Consider the following 27,394-nt stretch of genomic DNA (forward strand, 5'->3'; position numbering starts at 1 on the left):
TTTAGGGATAAATTGGGCAGAGAGGGGAAAGGTGGGAGAAAAGATGTTTTTACTTTGATCTTGTGTCCCCGGGACAAGAGAACACCACAGAGTGCCCCTCCACATTGCCTGGCTTCTTACGAGCCTGGAAGGGGGATTGTTTATATGATACCACCCCCAAGTCCTGGTGAGGAAGGGGTACAACCTGGGAAAGGAGTCATTTGATTGACAGGTAGGCAGACAATATGACAGGGCAGGGGTGGCATAGCTTTCTGCACGTGACTCTAAGTTGAGTCCCATTTCATTCTTCTATCAGAGGTTTCCAATCCTTATCCTTAAGTGTTGCTGAAGGCTGTAGATTGATCTCATCTTCTCTAGCTGCTGCCTGCTGATTAGGGGCATAGCCTTTGCATATACTAAATTCAGAAATCGCTCCCCATCTAATCTGATGGGTCCATCCTTGGATTCACTAATGAATCACTTGCATCCATGTAGGAAATCTTTAAGAAGAAAAAAAGCCTTGGAATAATGCTTCTGTGTTCATCATACATGGTTCCTAATTCCTCACCAGCATTACATACTGTCATTTTTTTTAAAATCTTTGTTAGTTTGAGAGTCACATCAATTGTCTATTTAAGGTAGAAGATTAGTAGGGAATAAAGTTAGATAGACTCAGGAGTTGGACTGCTGTAACAAGATCCTCACAGTTCTCCTTAAAAGGATTGGAGTAGTAGTGTGTGAGCTGACAGGCACGGCCAGTAAACACCACCTTCTTTTGTGTCACTTCCATTCAAGCTGGTGCCTCAGCTTCCCATAAAAATTCCTTGTCTTTGTATCTTTACTGAAGTGCCTGTCCGCTCCCTTCTCTCCTTTTCTGTCATCTAGTCTTTGCTTATTGTGATTCAATCTTCTCTCTCCTTGCTTTTTCTTGCAAAGGAGGCCTGGCTCACCAAAACAGCATGTGGCACAGCAGTGTGTGTATTCTCTGCTGACTGGTCTTACTCCAGGGAGAAGGAAATTGGCTGACGCAGTGAGGCTTAGAAGCTACAAAATCATACCTCCCCATAGCACAGTGAGTGAGGGATTATTTGCCAGTTGAAGGAAATTGAGTGTTTACATGTACCTCAATATGGATGCACCCTGAAAACATTATGCCTAGTGAAAGAAACCAGTCACAGAATGTTTCATTTGCACGAAGTGTCCAGAATATATCAGTCTGTAGCAGCAGAAAGTAGATTAGTGTTTTGGAGTGACTACTTTAGGCCTGGAATGATAACTTAGGAGAATAAAAAGTGTCTTGTTTGTGGGAAAACAGGGGCTGAGGAGAGAAAATGGTATTTTCTTCTGGGGTGATGATATGTTTTTGAGTCAAAATGTTTTTGATTTATTTTGGTGATAGTTACACAATTTTTTGAATATGTCAAGAACTATTATGTATTTTAAATGAAATGTGTAGTATATGTGGGAGCTAAAATTAAAAAGAAAAAAGAGAAATGTCTGTGTCAGTACTGCTGCAAATATAGTTTTATAAAACTTCATTTTATATCTTTGTCAAGCCAGTGCTTAACTTCTTGTACTCCTATATAGATTTAGTGGTTTGTGATTGCTTTAAAATTGACTGTGTATGTATGAAATAGTAATTTTTCCACACATTTGTTATTTATAACCCTTGCATACATTCCTGCTAGGCTAGGGGTCTTTTTGATTTTCATTTGTTAAGCTTCTTATTTGGTGAAGTAATAAACCTTTTTACTGTAATGAAAATTTAAAATGTGCTATTGCAATCATAAAGGAGGTTTGAGAGGGAAGAAGAGATATATCATGTTCTTAGAATTGTATCTATGAACTATATTCAATCTCTTAAACCTAATTAAAACTTTAAAAAATAAGCTAAAGTATAGTGCAATGATAAAGAAGAACTCAGAAAAATATGGATATTAATTAGAAAATATACAATGGAGAAGTGTGAAAGGAAGGCAGTAGTTAAAATTCTTAATTCTTTTTTCATTTCAATAATCAGCTGAAAGAAAATGAGAACTTCCATTTTATGCCATATTAGATTTGTGACTAGAACTGCTATTTTTATGGTGTGTCATCATATAAATTAATGTTATTTTAATTTTATTGCTTGTATTTATAAATTTGCATTGGGCTGATAGTTCTCTTACAATTACAAGTGTGTAAAACCTTTAATTTTTTTTTTAATCTTTGAGTGAGCTTATTGTTTATCGGTGCTTTCACTATAATCATTGCAGACAAATAGTGGTGTAGTTGCCTGGAATTCAGAGTGTTAAAGATATCTGTCCAATCCCTTGATTTTATTTCTGATGAAAGTCTTACCCAGGCTCTTGAAGCATTCTGACCAGAACTTAGGGCCGAATGAAGTTTCCAGTGTCTTACAGCCCATATTTCTCTTCTTGTGTTTTCTTTTTCTTTACTCTCAATACTTACTAAATCCTACCTTTTATTGGTCATTTATTTAACGTCTGCTTTTGTCTCTTCAAATACTCTTATATAGAGATTTAACTTAAATCTTTATCTTGTTTGCTTTCTCCCCTATTCACTGCAGTGAACCTGGTAGTATGATAGAAGGCACTCGGTGATTGGTTGATAAGGGCCTGAGTTTTGCCTTTAGGAAACCATGGAAACTTGGCCTTCAGAATTCAGATAGGCACCAGCTTGGAAACATTTGGAAGTCTTGTCCTAACGTGCTTTGCCTTTAAAATGTTGTAATTATTGAATTGGTTTCCTGGATGTATTTAGAAGCATTCCTGCCTCCATTTTTTCCTTAACATAGACTTTTGTTGGGACATTGTCAAGTTATAACTTTTCTGAAGGTGGACAACTGTCATTTTATTAAGGAGGAGTATGTGTACTAAGGAAATCATTAAAATAAAAAATGTGGGCCCAGCTTTGTGGCATAGCACAGGTTGGGCTGATGCCTGTGATACCAGCAGGATGCCAGTTTGAGATCCTGTTCTGTTTCCTATCCAGCTCCCTGCTGATGCCCCTAGGAAAGCAGCAGAAGATGGCCCAAGTGCTTGGGCCCTTGGGCCCACATGGAAGTTCCTGAGGAAACCCTGGCTCCTGTCTTTTTATTGTCCCAGCATTGGCTGTTGTGGCCATTTGCAGAGTAAAGCAGCATATGCAAAATCTTTCTGTTTCTCCCTGTCTCCGTAACTCTATCAAATAAATCAATACTTTTTTTTAATGAGCATGTATATGTGATTTAAAATATTTTCAGAATTGATCTTTATATTAAGTGTTTGCTAATATTGAGAATAGATTTGATGTGTTTCATAGATCACATTCTTTTTAATTTTTTTTAAGATTATCTTTTATTGGAGAGGCAGATGTACAGAGAGGAGGAGAAACAAAAAGATCTTCCATCTGCCAAATCACTCCCCAAATTGTCCCAGCAGCTGCAGCTGAGCTGATTGGGAGCCAGGAGCCTGGAGCTTCCTCCAAGTCTCCTGTGTGTGTGTAGGGTCTCAAGGAATTGGGCCATCCTCCGCTGCCTCCCCATAGGCAGAGAGCTGGATGGTAAGTGGAGCAGCCAGGACATGAACCAACACCCAAATGGGATACTAATGCTTATAGGTAGAGGATTAGCCTGTTGAGCTGCCACACTGGCCCCGCATAGATAGAATTCTAAGATAATTGTACTTTTCTCCTTCCTTCTTCCTTATCTTTTTTTCAGTTTATTTTATAATCACAGACTGATGATCAACTAAGTATTATGTTCTTCACGTAAAAAACAGAGATTAGCCTATGTTTGTGTGGGGAGCCTGAGGAACACAAGCTTCTAGAATGCCCTGGAAGCAGCCCACAAAATGCTGCCTTTCCTGGGCTGCTGTGCATGTAGTCTCAGCTTTCCTCTTCAGGAAAGCCCCCCAGGAGAACCCTTTCAGCTCTGTGTCACCCAGCCTGGTAAGACTGGGCAGTAAAAGCTTCACAGTGTCCCCAAAGGACGGCATCCGAAAACATGCTCCTCTACCCGGTGCCAGGAGGGCTACCCAATCAGGGAGCACTGTGTAGTGAAGCCTTGAAAGATATTTTTACCTAATACACATTCCCTTTGTCCAGGAGAAAAGGGGGGAGGAGGAGGAGGACAAACTGGCGAGAAGTAGACCTGATTCCCTTGAAAACTCCGTGTGTGTGTGTGTGTGTGTGTGTGTGTGTGTGTCGGTGAGGCTGGCTCAGGTTCTGTCTGAGACATGCTCTCATCAAGCCTTGCTTCCCACTCTGTGTCACATCGAATTTTTCCTTGCACAAGACAAGAACTTACTGCAGTCACCTGTGCTGGCAGTTCTGCTTCCCTCTGACCATTCCCTGGATCTGCATTTGAACTAAGCTTTGAAATTAGCTGTGAAGCACAACAGCATGGGTGATATCTTATGCTCCATCCGTTATTTAGTGCTCCTTAAATTTTCAAAGTCTGTCTCCACTTTCACGTCAGCATCTGAGATTACTGTGATTTTCGTCTTTTACCTTTAACATTTGAGAAGCTTCCTACTAGTAAAATACTGTATTTTCTTAATTTTAGTAAGGGAGACTATACTTTTTACTGGAGCTAATTTTGAATTTCCTTTTTTTAATAGATTTGGGATTATTGTTTTTTGTGTTTTGCCTGTCGCGGAGAGACCTAGTTAAGAATGTGACCAGGTCGGGCCTGGTGCCGTGGCCTAATGGCTAAAGTCCTCGCCTTGAGTGCTCTGGGATCACATATGGTCACTGGTTCTAATTCCAGCAGCCCCACTTCCCATCCAGCTTCCTGCTTGTGGCCTGGGAAAGCAGTCAAGGACGGCCCAAAGCCTTGGGACCCTGCACCTGTGTGGGAGACCTGGAGGAGGTTCCTGGCTCCCAGCTTCGGATTGGCATGAGCTCCGGCCGTTGTGCTCACTTGGCCGTTGTGCTCACTCAGATGGAAGATCTTCCTCCCTTTCTCTCCTTCTCTCTGTATATCTGACTTTCCAATAAAAATAAACAAGTAAAAAAAAAAAAAAAAGAATATGACGAGGTGACCCCTTTGAATGAAGCTAAGAGAAAAAAAATAGAAATGCTAGACTAAAATAAATTTGACTATGGTCTAATTGTATTTATCTTTTCATTTTAGGAAAGAACATAAAACAATTTTCATATTTTCTTTGAATAATTTAAACTTAATTTTTAAGTTTGCATAGCATAAACCACAAGGATTTGCAATTATACGGATACGTTAGAAAATAGAATGAGTCCAGTAACTTAATTCATTTCCTTTTATGCGAATTTGTGCTTCTTTTTTGGAATTTGCTGACTTGTCCTTGTTAATCTTTCACTGACAGTACTGTTAGTTCTGAAGTTTCCTCTGTATTTCTGTTTCCTGCCAGTTATTTTATTTGATGTTTTAAAGTTAGTATTCTTTTTATTTATCTGAAAGGCTAAGAGAATTATCCCTTATTGCTGGTTCACTTTCAAGTGTCCACAACAACTGGGATTAGATCAGGTCCAACCCCGTAACCTGGATCTCAGCCCTGATGTCCCATGGGGCGAGCAGCGTGCAGGCACTTGAACCATCACCTGCTCTGTCCTGTCAGACACCTCGGCTGGAAGCTGGATTGGAAACAGAGCTGGGATCAAGAGACCCTGATTCGCATGTGGGTATTCTGAGTGGAAACTTAACTGCTGAACCAAATGCCTGCCCCCTACCAGATTTGTGGAATTTGTCTTTAAGTGAATTTGAAATATGACCTTAAGTGATAAAAAAAAAAAAAAAAACATTGTTTTTCTAACTCTGTTTCTTTAGATACTAAATGGTGAAAAAGAAAATTTAATATTGCTGTTCAATTAAAGTAGCATTTATTAAGAACTTTTTATGTGCCTGGGGCTGTGTTTTGGTAAGGATGGCAAAAGAATTAACAGAAACATTGGCTTGCTATAAGCCCTTAAATTCCAGCTGAGAAATACATGCATGAATCAACTTGAAATAAACCCTTAAAGCAGTAAATAACCAAATCTAAACCATGTGTACTGGATACATAAGAATTACAGTGCTTGTTTAATTAAACAAAAAAAAACCCTAAATTTCTAAATTATATTAGCAAACATTCTATGTTAGCTGTTGCCTCAAATTATGCCTGAACTCTCATGAAGCTGAGTAACACTGTCCCAGTTTCGCATCCTCCTCCTTTTGGCTTGTCTGACACTTAGTTCAGGTTCCACCCTGCTTATCTGTGGACTCTGCCCTGTCAGCACTGCTCCCTGTTGTTTGTTTTCATTGTATGCTTTTATCCCTCAACCATAAACCCACCTGGGAATCTTCATTAATATTCCCATACTGTCTTCTTCACCAGGCCCAATCTTCCAGAAAACGTCATTTGGAGTTTGTACAGCACATGGTTGTACATTCCATTACAGTTGCACACTCCTTGTGTGCTCAGGACATTGTATTTTATAGTTTTTAGAAAAAAAAATTTGTAAGCTCTCTCAATTGTAAAAAATTGTTGATGATAAAGTAGTCTCTCTTTTAAGTTTTATTTATTTGTTTTGAAAGAGTTATGGGGAGGGGAGAGAGAGAGAGAGAGAGAGACAGAATTCTTCTATCTACATGTTACCTGCAGGTGCCTACAGCGGCCAAGGCTGGGCCAGGAGTTTCTTCCAGGTCTCCCAAATGGGTGGTAGGGCACCAAACACCTATGTCATTTTCTGCTGCTTTCCTCAGATCATTAGCAGGGAGTTGGATTAGAAGTAGAGCAGCTAGGATATGAACTAATGCCAATGGGGGTTTCCATGTTGCAATCAGCAGTTTACCAATTATGTCACAATGCTGGCCCAGTGATAATCTGTGGTTTGTGATTTTGATGAAAGCTTAAGTCTTCGCCTTGAAAGCCCCGCGATCCCATATGGGCGCCGGTTCTAATCCCGGCAGCTCCACTTCCCATCCAGCTCCCTGCTTGTGGCCTGGGAAAGCAGTCGAGGACGGCCCAATGCATTGGGACACTGCACCCGCGTGGGAGACCCGGAACAGGTTCCAGGTTCCCGGCTTCGGATCGGCTCGCGTCGGCCCATAGCGGCTCACTTGGGGAGTGAATCATTGGATGGAAGATCTTCCTCTCTGTCTCTCCTCCTCTGTGTATATCTGGCTGTAATAAAATGAATAAATCTTTTAAAAAAAAATTGTAGGGGACCTAAAGTTTCACAAATTGCTTTTTTTGTTGTTGTTTTAAAAGAGATTTTTTTTTTATTTGAAAACAGTTATAGAAAATGAGAGAGAAATCTTCCATCTGCTAGTTTACTTCCAAAATATTTACAACAGACAGAGCTAAGCAAATCTGAGGCCAGGAGCCAGGAGCATCTTCCAGGTCTCCCACATCAGTACATGTGTGCAAGGACTTGAGCAATCATTCACTACTTTTCCCAGACCATAAGCAGGGAACTGGATCGGAAGTAGGGTAGCTGGTACACAAACCGTTGCTCTTGTGGGATGCCTGTGCTGCAGGCTGAAGTTTATCTTACAATTAAAGGGGTTTTTTTTTGTGTTGTTTTTTTTTTTTACAGTCATGATTTAGCAGGTTTCTAGTACAGTTAAAGTTTAAAAGGTGTTTGCAAACATTTTTTTATAAATTTTTTTTTTAGATTTATTTTTTTTAAATTGCAAAGTCAGATATACGGAGAGGAGGAGAGACAGAGAAGAAGATCTTCCGTCCAATGATTCACTCCCAAAGTTACCGCAACGGCTGGTGCTGCGACGATCCGAAGCTGGGAGCCAGGAACCTGCTCCAGGTCTCCCACATGGGTGCAGGGTCCCAAGGCTTTGGGCTGTCCTCAAATTCCCTTCCAGGCCACAAGCAGGGAGCTGGATGGGAAGTGGAGCAGCCAGGGTTAGAACCGGCTCCCATATGTGATCCCGGCGCATTCAAGGTGAGGACCTTAGTCGCTAGGTCATGGTGCCAGGCCTGTAAACGTTTTTTCTTTTCTTTTTTTTATTCTCTCAGTCAGGTATAGAATTGTCACTATCTTATAGATGTTACTCAATTCTAGGAGGATGAAACTTAGATTCATATGGTAAAAGTATCAAATTTACTGATCCTTCACATAAGCCAGAAGGTGAAGTTAAACACCGCTTGCCCGTCACTATTACGCCTCTTTTCTCCTTCCATCAATGTATCACCTGCTGTCTGATACCGCTAGGACATGGAGGAGCCTGCCTGCAGAGGTGGTGACACAGAGATGCCCAACAAGGTCACAACTAGGAAGAAGATGCCTGATAAATGGATTTGTTTCTCTTCCTGTGTTCTCTCCAGTGTGTTGCTGTCTCCCTGCTTCTGGAGATCAAATGTGAAACTGTCATTTATCATCCACACCTACTCATTGGTCCAAACTATGAATTTCACCTCTGTACTCTTCCTCATTTTTGTTCTCCCTTCCGTCATCTTAGATTAGCATCTTGTCTCTCATATCTTATCTCTCTATACATTTCTGCTATAACCAGTCACGTAATTATATATTACCATCACCTTTATCTGTGTACACAGTTCTGGTCCTCTACTCTTCCTGTCTGAAAGCTCTTAATGACTTCTTTTTTTTTTTTTTAAAGATTTGTTTATTTTGTTACAAAGTCAGATATACAGAGAGGAGGAGAGACAGAGAGGAAGATCTTCCGTCCAATGGTTCACTCCCCAAGTGAGCCGCAACGGGCCGGTGCATGCCGATCCAAAGCAGGGAACCAGGAACCTCTTCCGGGTCTCCCACGTGGGTGCAGGGTCCCAAAGCTTTGGGCCGTCCTCGACTGCTTTCCCAGGCCACAAGCAGGGAGCTGGATGGGAAGTGGAGCTGCCGGGATTAGAACCGGCGCCCATATGGGATCCCGGTGCGTTCAAGGCAAGGACTTTAGCTGCTAGGCCACGCCGCCGGGCCCTATAGTTTCTCTCTTGTGTGACCTTTCTTTTATCATATTAAGAAATACTAACAGTATTAAGTCTTTATTATGAAACTTTTTTATTCTTATTTAAAAATGCAACCTGATTTTTTTTTCTGTACTATTATGTAGAAATTCAAATACTTAGAAATATAGCTGGAAGATGGTTTTACTAGTTGTAAGTACTGTTCAACTTTTATTAAATACCAGGTATATTTGGAATATTGGGAAGTACTAAAAGGTAAGGGAGCATGATGCTTTAATTTATTTTCTGAAAATAGGAAATAAATAAGGACATGCGAATTATTTTGTAATGAATGTAGTACCTATTTGTTTTACAGTATTGAATTGTGGTAGTTATATTTTCTGTAGCCATGAAATGCTTACAGTATCACGTATCCACCAAGTAAGAATTAGGAATTGGGTGATGTACCACAGGGCATCAGTAGAAAATGACAGCCCAGACCATAGAAAGTGGTGACGGTAAGGCTAGATCTTCTGAAATATTCTGGGACATGTCTGTAATCTGACCTGCCATGGCCTTGGGTTCATGGGAAGTCCCACGAGGGGAGTGAGTATGCTTATAACAAGATGGTATCTCACTCCAGGATGGGCTCTTGCTTTTACAACTCGGGCAGTAAGCTGATTGCCCCTAATTGGTTTCTGTACATGGAATTGGAAGGACCTGTTTGCCGGGTTCTGTTGTTCACTGCTAGGTGGAATGCCAACTCTTACTAATTGGACAGTTTAACGTACGTGATGCTTAAACTGGGTATCTGTGTTCCATGCCACTACAGTTGACTGGATCATTTGTATAGTGCACTGATGTAAACTTGATTGATTGAATGATTCATACCATGTGCCAGAGCTCTCTTAGTTGAGTGGATGATTGTTGTTTAAAAACCCCTGAATGGGGCCTGCCACAGTAGCCTAGTGACTCAAGTCCTCACCTTACATACGTCTGGATCCCATTATAGCACCAGCTTGTGACCTAGCAGACCCACTTCCCCTCTAGCTCCTTGCTTGTGAAGGCAGTAGAGGATGGCCCAAAGCATTGGGACTCTGCACCCGTAAGGGAGACCCAGAAGAAGTTCCTGACACCTGGCTTCAGATTAGCCTAGTCCCGTATGAAATTTTACTGCAATTGATTAATGTCATGAGGAGCATATTAGAGTGCTTCATATGTTATGTTTTGAAGACAGTTTTAGCTAGATATGTGTACATTTTCTGTGTACAGGAAGGATTTCAGTGAAAAATGAAGGCCTTATTATGGATTTTAAATTTTTTTTTTAAAGATTTATTTATTTTTATTACAAAGTCAGATATACAGAGAGGAGGAGAGACAGAGAGGAAGATCTTCCGTCCGATGATTCACTCCCCAAGTGAGCCGCAAGCCGGGAACCAGGAACCTCTTCCGGGTCTCCCACACAGGTGCAGGGTCCCAAAGCCTTGGGCTGTTCTCGACTGCTTTCCCAGGCCACAAGCAGGCAGCTGGATGGGAAGTGGAGCTGCCGGGATTAGAACCGGCGCCCATATGGGATCCCAGGGCGTTCAAGGCGAGGACTTTAGCCACTAGGCCACACCGCCGGACCCGGATTTTAAATTTTTAAAAAATATTTATTTTTTTATTGAAAAGTCAGATTTACAGACAGAAGGAGGGGCAAAGAGAAAGATCTTCCATCTGCTGGTTCACTCCGCAGGTTGCCACAACAATCAAAGCTGAGCTGATCTGAAGCCAGGAGCCTGGAATTTCTTCTTGGTCTCACATCTGCATATGTTAGTCTCTATTTCACAGTTAGTGTACATCCCCTTAAATTAAAAGTCACAATACAAAATCAACAACAGGAAGAAAAATAGAAATCTACAATGCCATTAAGTTAAAAAACATGTTACTAGATATGAAAACCTCCATTACACAGCTACTAGACATTGCCTTAAATGAAAAGCCACAAAACAAAATCATCAACAGGACGAAAAAAGAAATTAACAACACCATGAAGTTAAATAACATGCTACTGAATGACTAATGTGTCGCTGAAGAAATGAAAAAGAAAATCAAGAACCTTCTTGAAGAAAATGATGCTACTGTATGATCTAGGAGTCGTTGAAGAATTTAATAAAGTGTTTTGAACAGATGAAACTAACAATAACAAAAAATCAAAATTCATGAGATATAATTTCCACTGATCTTTGTTGGTGAAATGTGTCTCCTGTAGGCAAAAAATACATGGGTTTTGTTTTTTAATCCAGTTTAGTAATCTATGATGTTTGATTGAGCTTTAGCCATTTGCATTCAGGGTTAATCTGTATGGGTGGTAATTTGGTCCTGTCATTTTAGCAATGGGTTCATTTATTTAGTTTTCTGTTGTCATTTTACTGGGATGTTCTTCGCTTTTGCCTTTGGTTTTCCTGGGTGCTATTCCTTTTCTCTATCAAGAGAACATCTTTTTTTTTTCAAGGATTTATTTATTTATTTTTTTATTACAAAGTCAGATATACAGAGAGGAGAGACAGAGAGGAAGATCTTCCGTCTGATGATTCACTCCCCAAGTGAGCACAACGGCCGGTGCTGCGCCGATCCGAAGCCAGGAACCAGGAACCTCTTCCAGGTCTCCCCCATGGGTGTAGGGTCCCAATGCATTGGGCCATCCTCGACTGCTTTCCCAGGCCACAAGCAGGGAGCTGGATGGGAAGTGGAGCTGCTGGGATTAGAACCGGTGCCCATATGGGATCCCGGTGTGTTCAAGGTAAGGACTTTAGCTGCTAGGCCATGCCGCCGGACCCTATCAAGGGAACATCTTGAAGTATCTTTTGTAGGGCAAGTTTGGAAGAGGTAAATTCTTTTAACTTCTTTACTGTGGAAGAATTTTATTTCATTTTCAAAGACAAAGGAAAGTTTTGCTGGATATATTATCCTGGGCCGACGATTTTTTTCTGTTAGTTTGTGGAATATATTACTCATTCTCTTCTGGCTAGTAGAGTTTCCTGTGAGATGTCTCCTGTGAGCTTAATTGGCATTCCTTTATATGCCAGTTGATCGTTTTCATATACACATTTAAGGATCTTTTACTTATGTTCGATTGAAGAGTGCTTATTTATCATGTGTCGTGGTGAAGATTGCTTTTGGTCAGCCCTGTTGGGAGTTCAGTGCCCCTTCTTGATATTGTTTCCCAGTTCTTCTCCAGATTAGGAAAATTTTCTCTTATTATTTCATTAAATACCTTTTTATTTTATTATTTTTTAAGATTTATTTTATTTTCATTAGAAAGTCAGATATACATATATACACATATATGTGTATATATGTGTATATATATATATATACACACACACACACACATTCTCAATTGAACTTGACATTAATGAAATACCTGATTGGTCTGGTTACCGTAGTCTTCAACACTTTTATTTCATTTGAGTGTAAATCACCAAATTTGAATTTAGGGTTGAAGTTTATTTCTAGGAATGTCTGGCTTCTTTCAAGAAAAAGAGAAAAAACTTGGTATTATTTCCTGGGTTTGATTTGTGCAAATTACAGGAAAATAGCACCCTTAGCCTGTTAAAGCTTTTCATTAAAATATGATTATATCTAAATGTTTTCCTTTTTTTCTTCTTTTCTCTCCTCTCTTCTTCTGATTTCTTCTCCTATGTTATTTTTTTTTTTTTAAGATTTTTTCATTTTTATTGAAAAGGTGGGTACACGGAGAGGAAGAGAGACAGAGAGGAAGATCTTCCATCTGCTGGTTCACTCCCCAAGTGACCACAATAGCCGGTGCTGTGCCAATCTTCAGCCAGGAGCCAGGATCTCTTCTGGGTCTCCCACGTGGGTGCAGGGTCCCAAGGCTTTGGGCTGTCCTCGATTGCTTTCCCGGGCCAGGGAGTTTTCCCAGCAGGGAGCTGGATGGGAAGCGGGGCCGCTGGGATTAGAACCGGCGACCATATGGGATCCCGGCACGTGCAAGGCGAGGACTTTAACCACTAGGTTATTGTGCTGGTCCCCTATGTTATCTTTTCTAAGATTTATTTATTTATTTGAAAGGTAGAGTTCGACTACAGAGAGCTTTTGTGTGCTGGTTCACTCCCTAATTGGCCACAGTGGATGGAGCTGGGCCAGTCCAAAGCCAGGAAGCAGAAATTCTTCTCCACCTGCTGCATGGATTGCAGGAGTCCAGATACCTGAGCCATCCTCTGCTGCTTTCCCAAATGCATGAGCATGGAACTGAATTGAAAGTGAAGCTCCAACCCATGTCTTGTATAGAAAACTACATGCCATAATGTTGGAGAGACAGAGAAAAACCTTCCATTTGCTTGCTCATTCCCCAAATGGAACTGTCAAAAGTTAAGCCAATCTGAAGCCAGGAGTCAGGAGCTTCTTCTAGGTATCCCACACAGGTGCAGAGTCCCAAGGCTTTTGTCCCAGACCACAAGCAGGGAGCTGGATGGAAAGTGGAGCAACTGGGACATGAATCAGTTCCCATGTGGGATACTTGGTCCTTGTAGATAGAGGATTAGCTAATTGAGCTATCATTCCAGCTTCATGTTAAGTCTTTAAAAAATGATACCTGGTGTTGGGCCCAGCACAGTGGCCTAGCAGCTAAAGTCCTCACCTTGAATGCACTGGGATCCCAAATGAGCACTGATTCTAATCCTGGCAGCCCTACTTCCCATCCAGCTTCCTGTTTGTACCTGGGAAAGCAATCAAGGATGGCCAAGCTTTGGGATCCTACACCCACGTGGAAAACCTGGAAGAAGCTTCTGGCTTTGGATCAGTGTAGCTCAGACTGTTGCAGTCACTTGGGAAGTGAATCATCAGATGGAAGATGTTCATCTTTGTTTCTCCTCCTCTCTGTATATCTGACTTTCCAATAAAAATAAATAAATCTTTGAAAAAAATAATACCAGTTGTTTTATTTCATCAGTCATTCTTTAAGACAGAAGGAATATAAAAGTAAATCCTTCAGTGAAATCAAAATTTTTCTTTTACTTTTCTCAAAATGTAAATCTTATTAGCCTGTTATTTTAAGTTATTTATGTTTATTTAAAGCTTTCCAGGAAGTTTTGTGGATTTTCATGTCTTGGATAAGCCATCTTTCAATATAGTCACTTGAAATTTTTCAGCTAGAGAGAGTTAGTATGTCAAGTTACATTTATACTGTGTACATATTTTAAATGCCATTTTTCTGCAAGCTTGGTTAGCACTCACTGTCATTCCTTTAAGAGGCAAAGTATGCTAACGTTTATCCTGTGTCAGTGATTGTAATGTGTCACTGTTTCTTTTATGAGAATAGTGTTCACATGAGCACTCTTAGAGAATAGGCAAACTGTTCCAATAAGCAAATTATGTGGAATGCAGTCTTAATTAATAATCCCATAGCTCTCAAAACAGAAGAATATGTCTCAAAACATATTTCTCTCTCCCTATGGTTCTCTCTCTCTTTTTTTGTGAAAGATTTATTTATTTTTATTGGAAAGTCAGATATCCAGAGAGGAGGACAGAGAGAAGAAGATCTTCTGTCCACTTGGACAGAAGATCCACTCCCCAAGTGACTGCAGTGGTCAGAGCTGAGCTGATCCAAAGCCATGAGCCAGGAGCCCCTTCTGGGTCTCCCACGCGGGTGCAGGGTCCCAAGGGTTTGGGTTGTCCCCAACTGTTTTCCTAGGCCACAAGCAGGGAGCTGGATGGAAAGCAGGGCTGCTGGGATTAGAACCAGGGCCCATATGGGATGCTGGTGCATTGAAGGTGAGGACTTTAACTGCTAGGCCACCACGGTTATCTTGCCAAGTGCTTTCATGCAGTGACATACAAACCTAATGGAAATTAAAGTGCTGTTGATATAGTATCAGGTGAGAGGAAGGAGGAAAATAGAGACAAAAATAACATTTTATGTATAAAGTTATAAAAGAAGTGAAACTGCTGTTTAGAAAACCCATTAGACACTTTATCCTGTTGCTTGTATTAAGGTATTTTAATTGAAATATGTAGCAATGCAGACAGAAGTAAAATATTGCACTGCAGGTCTTTTAATTTTCAGAGTAAATGCAGGGATGCAAATTGAAACCCCTGCATCTGACTTTTTTTTTCCTATTTAAAAAAGATGTATTTATTTGTTTGCAAGACAGAATTAGATTTACATCGCTGGTTCATGCCCCAGATTTAAGTATGTGTTGGAATGCTTGATTAGAAAACCTCTAAGAATGTTACCAGGATCATGTGATCAGTAAAGCTTTGTAGTATATGTTTAAGGCAAATTATACTAGCCAGATTTAGCTATTTTTATGTTTCCCAAGCAATACACTTTGAGTTAAAATATTATAGTTGAAATGTGTACTGAAAACTAATACAGTTAGTGTAGGGTCAGTATTTTACTTTATCTTTGTGATTTTAAAGTTCTTTGCTATATCCCCATGTTTCTAAAACGTGTTTCTACTTATTGATTTGAAGAATTTTAAATCTTATCACTTTTTTTAAAGTATTTATTTATTTGAGTGGCAGAAGTAGAGAGAGGGAGAGAACAAAAGAGATCTTTAATCTGTTGGTTTACTCCTCAAATGGTGATGTTGGCTGGGGCTGGACCAAGATGAAGCCAGGCGTGTGGAACTCTGTCCTGTCTCCCACTTGGATGGGAAGGGCAGCAGCACTTGGACCTTGCTCTGTTCCTGTTGCAGGAGCATTAGCAGAAGGCTGATTGGAGTAGGCTAACTGGGCTCCTGGTGTCAGGTGGAGCAGCCCTGACATAAATAGCGTTGTTTGGGATGCCAATGTTGCTGGATACCCAGCTGTTTCACAGTGCTGGTCCCATTTTTCTTCTTTTTCTCAAAGATTTAATTATATATTTGAAAGGCAGAGTTACAGAGAGGGAGAAACAGAGAATGAGGTGGTTTGTTTTGTTTTGTTTTGTGTTTATTATTTTTTTTTACTTTGTTTTCTTTGTATTTCAGTAGAACTGGAATACTTGCCACCATAAAAATGTCTATGACTCAAATTATTTTTAAGTATGTATATGTTTAAGTTTTAAAAATAAAAATATATGTAAATAATATTTTTGTGGGTCATAAGAAGAGTTAAAAAATGGAGAGCTTGTGGTATGTTTTGTACATCTTTAAATACTACTGTCTTTGGGGCAGAGTTTTCCAATTCTCCACCTCAATTCCTTAGAAGTAGTTGTAGTCCCCCCTGTTTTTTGCTTAAGTGAATTTTATTTTTTTTATTTTTATTTTTTTTAAATCCATTTTATTGTATTGTTGTTGACAATCTTTACATAGTTAACTATAGTTGAAGGAGAAACAAGAAAAAAAAAGGTTCAGGGGGATAGGGAGGTGGGCAATGCTATTATGTCCATATTGTTTCCATCATGTATCTGAGGTAGAGTGGGACACTGAGGGAGAAGCCCCACCCAGTTTCCCGCCCACCCCAAGTCCCGGATGTGGGGCATGCTCTGAGATATGTACTCAAGTGGTGTTAATAGTTCTCTAGTTATGAGTCACTGCCAGTTTCGCTCGATGAGGTGGTCCACTGATTGATATGGTCCATCATAAAGTCTCCATTTGTCCCATATTTCGCTGCCAACATGTAGCTGAGATGAATGATTGTCCTATTCTGTCTTCTGTCTTTTCTTGGTTAGAATTCTGAGTCCAGCAGTTCAAGTGGGGAGATCTCCAAAGATACTTTGAGGTATTCCCAGATTAGTTTCTTGTATGTTCTAGCAAGCACAGGGCCCGGCACAGTCCATCACCCTGATCAGCTGGTGGTTGCAATTGCTGGGTTGGTTCTGTTTTCAGTCCCAAGTTGCACTGGAACCAATGGGTGTTGCAGTCCAGTCTGGTTCGGCCCTTACATCAACCAGTGGGAGCTGCAGCCTAGTTGGGGCGACCCACAATAACCCCCACCAGACCGCCCCCTACCCTGGTTTGCCAGTATGTGTAGCAGAAGACCAATCTGTCCCCCATCCCATTTGGCTCTGGTACTTGTCAATGGGTATTAAAGCTTAGTTTTATCTAACCAACTCAACCATCCAGCCCTCACAGATATTGTTGAGTACCTCTCTATCTAGCCATCCCAGCCCCCGTCCTAGTTTTCATGCCCTCCCACGGGAATAGTGACCCAAGAAGGGGGAACCCACTTTTTCCCTCCCAGGTCTCTCTGTCCCGGTTTATGCACTCTTTAGGTGGTCCTGTGATTTGACTCGACAGAGTTAGTCCCCAGTGCCAGCTTCTGCCAGCTGATGCTGTGGCCCTGATCTAGTCCACATGCAGCGCACAGGTGTTGTAGCCTTGCTTAATCGTGTCTGTCTCTATCCCAGCCCACGCTCTCCAGTGGGAGTGGCTGTCCAGCGAGGGGACCAGCCCCTTAACCCCCCCGCCAGCTCTGCCCCTCCCTTCCTGGATCTCACGTGTGCTGGATGGGTGCTGCATTCATATCCAGTACAGGCAACCACGCCCTGGCATTCCATAATGTGTACTGGTTTTGTCGCAACCAAACCCAGCCCATTCCACACTCTGTTCTGGTGATCGGATTTGCCAGAGGATGACATGAACTGATTCAGCCTGGTCTGCTCCTGACCCATGCCGAATGCATGCCAGTGGGAAACTTTCCATGGCCTATTCTGGGCTGTTTCCAATCATGCTTCTTGCGCTTACCTGCAGGGACTGTGTCCTGCCAGAGGAGTGGCCCAGGCTCCTCCATCAGAACCCCTCCCAATGCCAGATTTTGCGCTTGCCAGGGGGTTCTTGAGCCAACCCTACTCAGTTCACCTCCTGTGCTAGCAGGAACAGTGGCTTTTCCTGGCTGGCTTTCACCCCATTCTGACTCTTGTTGTTGGATGTTTCAGCCCAGCCATGGCTCGTCCATACCCACATACAGCTCACACATGCTCAGAAGGGGATTGAGACCCAGCCTAGTCCGTCCCACATCTACCCTGGTTCTCCATAACACCAGATGGTGCTGGGATCTGAACCGGCCTGGTGCATCCAATCCCAGCCCACACTAGTGCCTCGGGTGACTACAACTGTTTCCTAGATAGAACGCAGCCCCCATTCCAGCACATACACCCCTTGGTGGGAACCTCATCCCAGCTGTGGCATCCCAGATTGGGACCGTTCCTAGCCGTAAATCACGTACCTGCACGTGGTTGCTCCAAGGACCATTAGGTGCCAGCCTGCTAGACAAGCCGGAGCTTATCTTTTACTTGATAGGTGTTCAAAGCTCAGCATTATTAAGGGATTGGAAGTTCTTCAAAGGAAAAGTTACTGGCATTGGGAATCTTTAGGATTGACTCAGATCCCAGAAACAGTGGGGTCACTCTAGAGCTATCTCAGCAGCGATTCAGACGTCCAATACCCCAGAGCTCCCCGGCCGGGCCCAGCCCGCCATGAGCCATGGGCACATGGCGGACTGGGTTCGGGATCCGAGCTAGACGTCCTCTCCCACAGCTCTCAGCTCGCCTCTGCTTAAGTGAATTTTAAAAAGAATTATGCTAACAATTCTAAGGAACTTTCCAGGATTTGTTTTTAGGAAATAAAAGATGTGACTTGCAAATTGTGTACCTGGATTTTGCCCCTCAGACCTTTTTAAATTTTGCTTCTTAGAATACTTTGCCTTTCATTGCTTTTATGTGTATATGTTGCAGCTATTTATCCAGAGGATTTACATTAGTAGCTTTCACTTATTTAGTGAGGCATAACTTTAATAATTGATTTTAGCACATAACCTAATTAACCAGTTTTTCTTGCATTAAGACAACAGTCTCAATGTGATGCACATTAGATTCACCTGCAGAACTTAAAAAATTCTACCAGTGCCTGGATTCTGTCCTCAGAAGCTCTGATTTAGTGGATGACCTTCCTTGTAAGTCTAACAAGCAGCCATGGCTAGCAGCCAGTGTGTTCTAGTGAGAACAGGGTTGGGTTGGGTGGGGTTACAAGTGGAGAAAGGGGTGTACCGATGAACTTCACTCTTTCCCCTCTCTGCCCCAGTTTCAGTGAAACAACCAAGGGATTCAGAAGAAAGCCAAAGATCGTTGAGACTCCACAGAGGATAGAAAATGAAGTAGCCTCTTCTCCTTCAGTCACTGCAGATATGGAAGGGCTTTAAGAAGACCTCAAACGGTTCAACAAAGGATGCTCTAATGGATGACAGTGATACCCCTACATATAATCTGCAGAGAGAACCACAAGATGGGTGTCAGCCTGGTGACAGCGTGGAAAGGAAAGTAACCCACTTGCCTCCCGTGTCAGATGAAAATGAAAACCAGCTTGATGGAAGTGGGCCTGAGCCCCTGACCAGCCACGACAGCACAATGGGAAAACCTAAAGTGATTGGGCAGGACAGTCTCAACAATAATGAAAACTATGCTTCCAGCTGTGAGGCAGTTGCCAGTGAGAACTTGGAAAATACTGCTTGTGAAAGCTCCAGAGATGGACACACCCTTGGAAAGGACCAAAGAACACCTGGAAAAAGGATTTCAAGAAGTAAAAAAGGTACTAGCAAGAAGACGCTGTCAGGTATTTTAACATTATTGTTTATACTGTTCGTTAGTTGATTATGCGCATGCTGTGTATATTGTCTTAGCTCTGTCTTTCCTTCACCTAATATATCCTGATGCTAGTTTTGCAACAGTACATGCAGTTCCAACTGTGTGTGGTATTCCTGCATGTGCTACATCTCACGTGTATGGGTGTACCATAATTTACTTAACTACTTCCTTATGGCTGTTCCTTATGGCTATAATTTTCATACTAGATACTCCTTCCTTTATAAAATAGGCCATTTTCTGGCAAAATTGTCTTAAATTTTCCTTTTGCCATCACTGTTGCTTTGAATTCTAACCTGTGAATTTATGTACTTATGTATATATGTATATATATATACTATTATAATTCTATGTCAGTATTGAATAAGGCTTTGATTTTAATCCTCTGTATCTGTTTTCTTTCAAAATCATTCATAGTATTTATTTGGTATAGTTTTGTTTTCAGAATTTTCAGCTGTGGATTTTGCCCAAATTCCAGTGCCGCCTTGGGAAAAAGACAGCATCTGATTATTATTATTATTATTTTATCAAAAACATGTGGGATTAAAGGGTTCTGGTATGTCCTAGGCGGGAATTCCATAGCACAGCACCAGTTTATCCATTCCAGCAATCTTTCCTTGTCAGATTAATGTCTCCTCTCAATATATTTTTTTAAAGATTTATTTATGTTTATTACAAAGTCATATATACAGAGAGGAGAGAGAGAGGAAGCTCTTCCATCCGCTGATTCACTCCCCAAGTGACAGCAATGGCCAAAGCTGGGCCAATCCAAAGCCAGGAGCCAGAACTCCCTCCAGGTCCCCCACGTGGGTGCAGGATCCCAAGGCTTTGGGCCATCCTTGCCTGCTTTCCCAGGCCACAAGCAGAGAGCTGGATGGGAAGTGGGGCTGCCATGATTAGAACCGGTGTCCATATGGGATCCTGGCGTGTTCAAGGCGAGGACTTTAGCCCCTAAGCCACCATGCGGGGCCCGTCTCCTCTCAATATTGTTCTCTTTTACATGTTTGGTTAGAAATATAGTCAGTCTATCCCATATCCTGTTGTGTTTCTTCTGTTTGGAGTAAGATAACAAATTTTCTGCTTTCCAAAAAGTAATCCTTATTTTATTCAGTAAGATAGTATGATTTTTTTATTTCTTTTTAATATTGTTTACATAATTGAGAGGGATACACACCCATGTGGCCCCCAGTTAGGGTGGGGAGGATCAAGTATGCAGAAAGGTGAGTGGGACAAATGTTTTCATTTTTCTTTTTTTCTCTTGTGCCCATGGAGGAAGAATAGAAGAGGGCCACTCCTTGCTGTCAAACTATATAAACACCCAGGGATGGGGGATGGCACCGCATATTGGGAGGAGTGTTTCGAGGGTGATGTTACTTGAGTGGTTTGGATAGTTCTGAGAAAATTTGTTAAGAAAGAAAGAAAATTTCTTTAAAAAAGAAAATTTTTCCAAGCATTATTGGTTGGGAAAGTCCACCTTAGTGCATCCACAGACCTAGGAACATACTGCTAGCTTGGCCAGGAGAATTGTTCAACCTGCTCTGCTTTCCATCCTCCGATGAGACAGTCAGTGTCTTCTGCTGGCTTAGATGATCTGGCCGTGTTGCCTCCCTGGCACATTTGAGCGTGCTGTCCACTGTGCAGGCATCAGCAACTGAGGAGGCCCACTCCTGTTACAGGCACTCCTAGGTCAGTCAGAGTACATACTGCAGTTTTCTGGTGTGGCCAGGGTCTGAGTCTAGCAATCTAGAAACTTCCTCCGGTGTGATCTCAGACTTGACTCTTGTGTGCATCAGCCAGTGCAAGCTCAGGAATATGATAACTTTATAATGTAACGTTGTTATAATATCGCTTTTCATATCCCTTTGTTTTTTCTTGGAACACTGAAAATAAAATAAAAACATCCTTTAGCAAATGATATGATAGTATTTTCCTTAAAGATTTAAGGTAAACAGATGGAAGATTAGGATATCCAAAAAGTCCACAGAAAATGGCATTAAAAGATAAATTCATTTAGGTACAAAAATTTTTGAAATCTGTAAGCGTATGAGGGATCATCCAAAAGTTTATGATTGGGGCTTGTGTGGTACAGTGGTATAAGCTATTGCCTGTGATGCCCTATTCCATATGGGGGCTGACTCAAGTACTAGCTTCCTCACCTTCAGTCCAGTTCTCTGTTATGTGACAGGGAATATAACAGAAGATGGCCAAGTGCTCAGCCCCCGCAGAAGCTCCTGCATTCTGATTTCCATCTGTAACAGCTGTATGGAGAGTAAACCAGCAGGTGGAAGATCTCTCTGTCTCTCCAACTCTGCCTTTCTTTCTTTTTTTTTGTTTGTTTTTCTTTATTTTTGACAGTCTTTACATAGTTAATCAGGGCAAAAAGGTTCAAGGGCTACAGGAAAGTGGGTAAGACTATTTTTTTCCACATTGTTTTTTGGCTTTCAAATAATGAATTTTTTAAACAGTCTTCTTGTGCTCTGGATTGTGATCTCTACAAAGCCCGTCTTACCTTTATTGTTTAAACTACAGTTTCTAGGTGGCAATGATTCTGTTAAATGTACACTTGATTAAGATAATCTTTTTCACTTAGTTTTTAACAAATATGTTATATACGTATGTCTTTCTAATTTAACAAATGCATTCAAGTGAGCACTGGAAAATTATGGCCACCCAAAAGCAGATAGATAATATTTCATATGATAGAGTATTATTTGATAATAAAAGTGAATGGTGGGTACTAATACATGTCACATTAGATGAACCTTAAAAACATTGTGCTAAGTGAAAGAAGCCAAAGAAAGGCCCTTTAAACAGTTCATGGAAACTTGGAAATGAAGCAAACATTTGGAGCATGCAGTTACGATGCTGCTTGGAATGCTTGTGTCTTGTATGTGGGTGCCTGGGTTCAGCAGGTTCCAACTTCCTGCCAAAGCCCACTCTGGAGCCAGCAGGTGATTGCTCCAGGATTTAGGTCCCTGCCATCCGATGGGCATCCTGAGCCAAGTTCCAGCTTTGACCTGGCCAAGCCAAGGCTGTTGTGGATTTTGGGGAAATTATGCAGCAGATAGAGGCTCTCTGCTTCTCTCTCTGCTCTTCACATAAATAAAAAATAATTAGGCTTTTGAAAAATTGATTAGGTGACAGATGCATAACACTAAATATGCTAAAGCTATTCATTAAAATGTGTAATTTAAATGGATAAATCGCGTGTTATATGAATCATATCTGTGAAGTTGTTAAAAGGGACAAAAGCAGGAGATTGTGATTTTGGTTTGATGTTACAAAGAAACAAGGTAGTACAGTCCTTTGTCTTCACAAAATTAGAAGATAACTGTATAGGGCCCTCAATGTATTGTACTAGATTAAGCTACTGCCTGCAGTCTTGGCATCCCACATGTCTGCTTCATGGCTCAGATGCTCCTCTTTCTGATCCACTTCCCTGCTAATGACCCGGGGAAAGTGGAAGACAGCCAAAGTGTTTATGTCGCTGCCACCCATGTGGGAGACCTGGATTAAGCTTTTGGCTCTTGGCTTTGACTTGACCATCACAGCCATGTGGGAAGTGACCCAGAAAATGGAAGATCTCCCTCTCTCTCTGTTTTCTTCTCTCTGTAACCCTTACTTTCAAATAAATAAAGTATTCCTTAAAAAAAATTAACAAGTATACAGGAATTTGATGTAATGTGATTTTAACATTAAATGTGTTTCTCTGTGCTTTAACTTGTAGTCAGTTAAGAGTTCCTGTTTTCCTCAGTCTTCCATTCTCGTGTGGTCCCATTAAATCAAAAAGCATCTCTAACATTAGTAACTTTTAGAAAGTTACAGAATATTGGTGAAAATGTAACCATTTTTTTCGAGTGTTAGATTTTTTTCCCTTCTTACACACAAATAAGTACTGAGTTTAAATATATGCCTTTTTATTTGTTAGCAAAACAAAAGAAGTATCTGGGGATTCTTTTTAAAGTTCACAAAAAATGGGGTGATCATTCTGCAGCTTGTTAAGCAGCTTCTTGGGGCGTGTGCATCCGTATCTCAGTGTCTAGGTTCCAGGTGTCCCAGCTGTTGCTCTCCATTCTAGCTGCCTATTTATGTGTACCTTGGAAAGCAGCAGGTAAAGAAAGGCTCTGGGGGCTGACATGGTGGCCTAGCGGCTAAAGTCCTCGCCTTGCACGTGCCAGGATCCCATATGGGCGCCGGTTCTAGTCCCGGCTGCTCCACTTCCCATCCAGCTCCCTGCTTGTGGCCTGGGAAAGCAGTCAAGGACGGCCCAATGCATTGGGACACTGCACCCACGTGGGAGACCCAGAAGAAGCTCCTGGTTTCAGATTGACTTAGCTCTGGCCATTGCAGCTACTTGGGGAGTGAACTTCCTCTCTGTGTATCTGACTTTCCATTAAAAATAGCTAAATCTTTAAAAAAATTTATTTGAAAATAATAAATTTAGTGTATATAGAATGAATTGGACAGCAGACTATAATTTTACCATTTTGATATTGGCAAGATTAGTTTACTTCTTACGGAGAAACAGTGCATTAATTGCATGTGATACTCTTATGTCTGAGTTGTCTCTAGAGAAGAAATGTATGAATTGATCTAACTTAATGCCTGCTTGGCCAAATCTGTTGCATGTTTTTAACTCTTAATAAAATGTTAGAGTGTAAAATGTCTAATCAAATTTCAAAGAGGAAATTTGGGGAATATTAGTGTTAGTGTTAATTGGCATGTTCTAAAGTCTAAATCCCAGCAATATTTATCTGTGCTAGTTGTGCCTTGAATATGTAATGTGAACAGCCAGAAGATGATGAGGTTTGAGGAGATAGTGGTGTAAATTCTGTGACTGAAAAGGCATGGAATTCAGTGTTTTTCCCATTTAAGAGCTGAGTGATAGAGAGACTGGCCGTAAACGGTCTCTGGGAGCAGTCATTGACATGTGTTTGTTAAATTCCCTGTGCATTTTATGCAGTCATTTTTGACATCCTCTTTTAGATCCGCTGTATATCTGTAAAATTTAAATATTCAGTTTAGGATACTCAGACTTGTGTGTCTGTCAGACTTTAATGATCTTTTTATTCAAAAGAAAAAAATAAATTATGATTTTTTGGTTCAAGATATTCTTGCTGGAGGCTTAACACATCTAGACAGTGGTTTAGTGTGGTGAGATCTATTAGAATTTCTTACGTGCAGTTAGAGCTTTGCTTCTTTAAGGGCTTAAAAAAACAAAGCATGCTATAAATAGCGCTGTTGCCGTCTCTCAAGAAGGAAGTCCTTTGAGGATATTCTCTTGAAGATTTCTATGTTGTTTTCCTTCAGTGCCTTCTATGACAGTACATTCCTACTAAAGCTTTTAAAACATGGCTAATATAGTAATGGAAGTTGAGGTGTTTCAACATTACCTGAGTTCTGTCTCTGAAAACATTCCTGAAGTATTAATGGCAGTTTTTAAGATGCCACCCTAAATTAAATCCAGTAGCTTTTTTTGTGTGTGTGTGTCTCTGTTCTTGTATCAACATTGAAACCACGTACCCAGTGCTCACTCCAGAGACCAGTGCTGCTGCTTTGGGTGCACTTTGTACGTTACATCATCTAACTCTTGGTCATTAGCTTACGAGGAGGTAGGTTGAGCATCAGGTCGCTTGCTTGGGTTAATAGTGTTGCCTGACTCCAGTCTAAACAAGATCTTAACCTCAACCATGCCCTGCTCCCTCTGATGGCAGAGGCTGCAGCTTGAGGGCATAGGAGGAAAATGTGCCATGTGGAGCAAGGGGTAATTATACCGTGATTACATGTTACCTCCCTTTGACCCCAGGTCAGGTGAAATGGAAATTGGCCCATTTTCAAGTTCATTTCATAATACTAGTGTCTGGTATTGAGGAAAAAAAGAGTATTTGTTTTGGCCACTTCCAGTGTGTTTCACCAGTGACTGAAGATACTCAAGCGGTGGACGTGGTCTTTTATGTTTTCATGGTATTTGCCAGAACTTTAGGGTGAGGAAATGCAGGAAGAAAAGGGAGGAAGGCACAGAGTCTAGCACAGGAATTACATAAACCGTGAGTCAAAACTCATTTCTTGGATCTAGTGTTGTGGCACAGTGGGTAAAGCCACTACCAGTGATGCAAGCATCCCATATGGATGTGGGTGAGAGTCCTGACTGCCCCACTTCCAGTCTAGCTCCCCGCTAAAGAAAAGGCTTAGGAAGAGCAACAGAACATGGCTTTAAGTACTTGAGCCCCTGCTGCCCATGTGGGAGATCTGAATGAAACTCCTGGCTTTGGCCTGGGCCAGCCCTGGCCGTTGGTGTCCATCTGGGAAGTCAATCAGCAGATGGACGATCTCTCTGTCTCTGTGTAACTCTTTCGTAGTACATGGATTTTTTTTTCACTGTTATTTTTTTATCTGTCTTGCATAATTGTAGCCAATAGATGCCTTAGCATTAATGAATATGACCGTTTGAGAAATTCATTTATGCAGTGGCTCTTAGCAATCAACACATATAATTACAGAACTAAAGGCAGCTTTTCTTATAAAAAGCAAAATAGAAATTTCCCTTTTTATCATTTCAGTGTTCAATTCAGTACTGTTAATTGTGTTGATAATGTTATGTAATTATCAGCATTATTCTCATAACTTTTAAGATCTCAAAAGGAATTTCTATACCTATGAAACACTAAGTCTCCTGTTCCTTTTTATAATTTCTTTCTTTTTACTGATAACTCTCCTTGTATAATTTTCCTGATGTCTTTTAGTTCTTTGTCCCTGGTTTCCTTTAGCCTTTCTAGCAAATTTAAAACTGTTGTTAAAATATTTTGTCTAATAAATCCATTCCTTGCAGATGTTTTTTGTCAATTCATTTCTTTCCTTAGAATGAGCTTTGTATCCTTGTATGCTTTGTGGTTTTGTTGGAGGTGGTGGTGAAAACTAAACATTTGGCTGTCACAATGTGGTGACTGAAAATGAGGCTTCCTGCTCAAGGTTGGCTGGGATTGTCTGCTCTTGACTGCTGAAGTCTTAACTTTTGTTTCTTTTCTGCTGTTACAGATTGGCTTTGTCCTTATACTATTCCTTTAACATTTAACACTTAAATTCAGTCTCATCCTTCACTTCCTGCTTGCTCTGTGCTTATAGAAATTGTGAGCAGTAAAAATTTAGGATCTTCTCAGGTTTTTGTTTTTTTTGTTGTTGTTAAGGCATAGCAACAGTGTTGTAACTTCCATTTACTGGCCAGAACAGCCATGACTGCACTAGGCTAAAGCCAGGAGCCGAGAACTTCATCCTCATGGTGGCAGGGGCCAAGCATTGTTGCTTTCCTAGGGGCGTTGACAGGGAGCTGGGTTAGAATCGTGACATAATCTGCTGCACCACAACATTGGTCACCCTCTCAAGTCTTTCCTCAACGTGTGTCCTGTCCCAGACATTTGTAGTTTTCTTAATTCCACAGTATGCGTAAGCATTTCTGAGTACCTGGATTTCCTGAGGAAGCTATTTCCTGGCTTTTGTTCCATGGTGCTAACAGGTCTGTTTTATGCCCGGACCGTAGTTTTTGGTGTTTTTGTTTTTTGTCTCAGTTGACTGTAGGTCAACTGACATCATCTGGCAATATCTTGTAGCATCTTGTACCTTGCTTGCTGCTTTCCTGCTCTAAATGGCTCTAAATTAAATTATACAGAAACCAGTCTTTCTGGTGGCCCAAGACAGATTAGAACAAGCAGAATAATCTACACATAAGGCCTGCTCTTCTGTCTTTGGACACAGAGTTTCACACTTAGAGAATGAGAGGCTTTCTTTGAGGTTGCTATTGAGCGGAAGGAGGGAGTGAGGTAAGGACAAGTAAACCTGCCCCGGAACTTTCCTGCCATTCCTAGAATGCCTGGTTCCTGGTTCAGCAGTCCGCTCTCTGGGACACTTTTGTTTTCCAGGATGCTAAGTATATCTGACAGTTCTGATTGGATTTGCATTTTTTAAAAAAAGAATGCTTTTGTGCAGACATAGGAAC

General features: G+C 41.1%; 1 protein-coding gene across 1 annotated transcript in view; it reads left to right on the plus strand.

Annotated features, from left to right (window-relative positions):
- The window catches only part of CNST (consortin, connexin sorting protein), a 77,446-nt gene that overhangs the window by 7,693 nt on the left and 42,359 nt on the right, over positions 1-27,394 (plus strand). Inside the window, exon 2 of the mRNA XM_058669437.1 lies at positions 18,848-19,375. Coding sequence (XP_058525420.1) covers positions 19,000-19,375 — 376 coding nt within the window. The 5' untranslated portion in view covers positions 18,848-18,999. The remainder of the gene's footprint in view (positions 1-18,847; positions 19,376-27,394) is intronic.

Source organism: Ochotona princeps, chromosome 10 (genome assembly GCF_030435755.1).
Source record: "Ochotona princeps isolate mOchPri1 chromosome 10, mOchPri1.hap1, whole genome shotgun sequence".
Classification (NCBI taxonomy): domain Eukaryota; kingdom Metazoa; phylum Chordata; class Mammalia; order Lagomorpha; family Ochotonidae; genus Ochotona; species Ochotona princeps.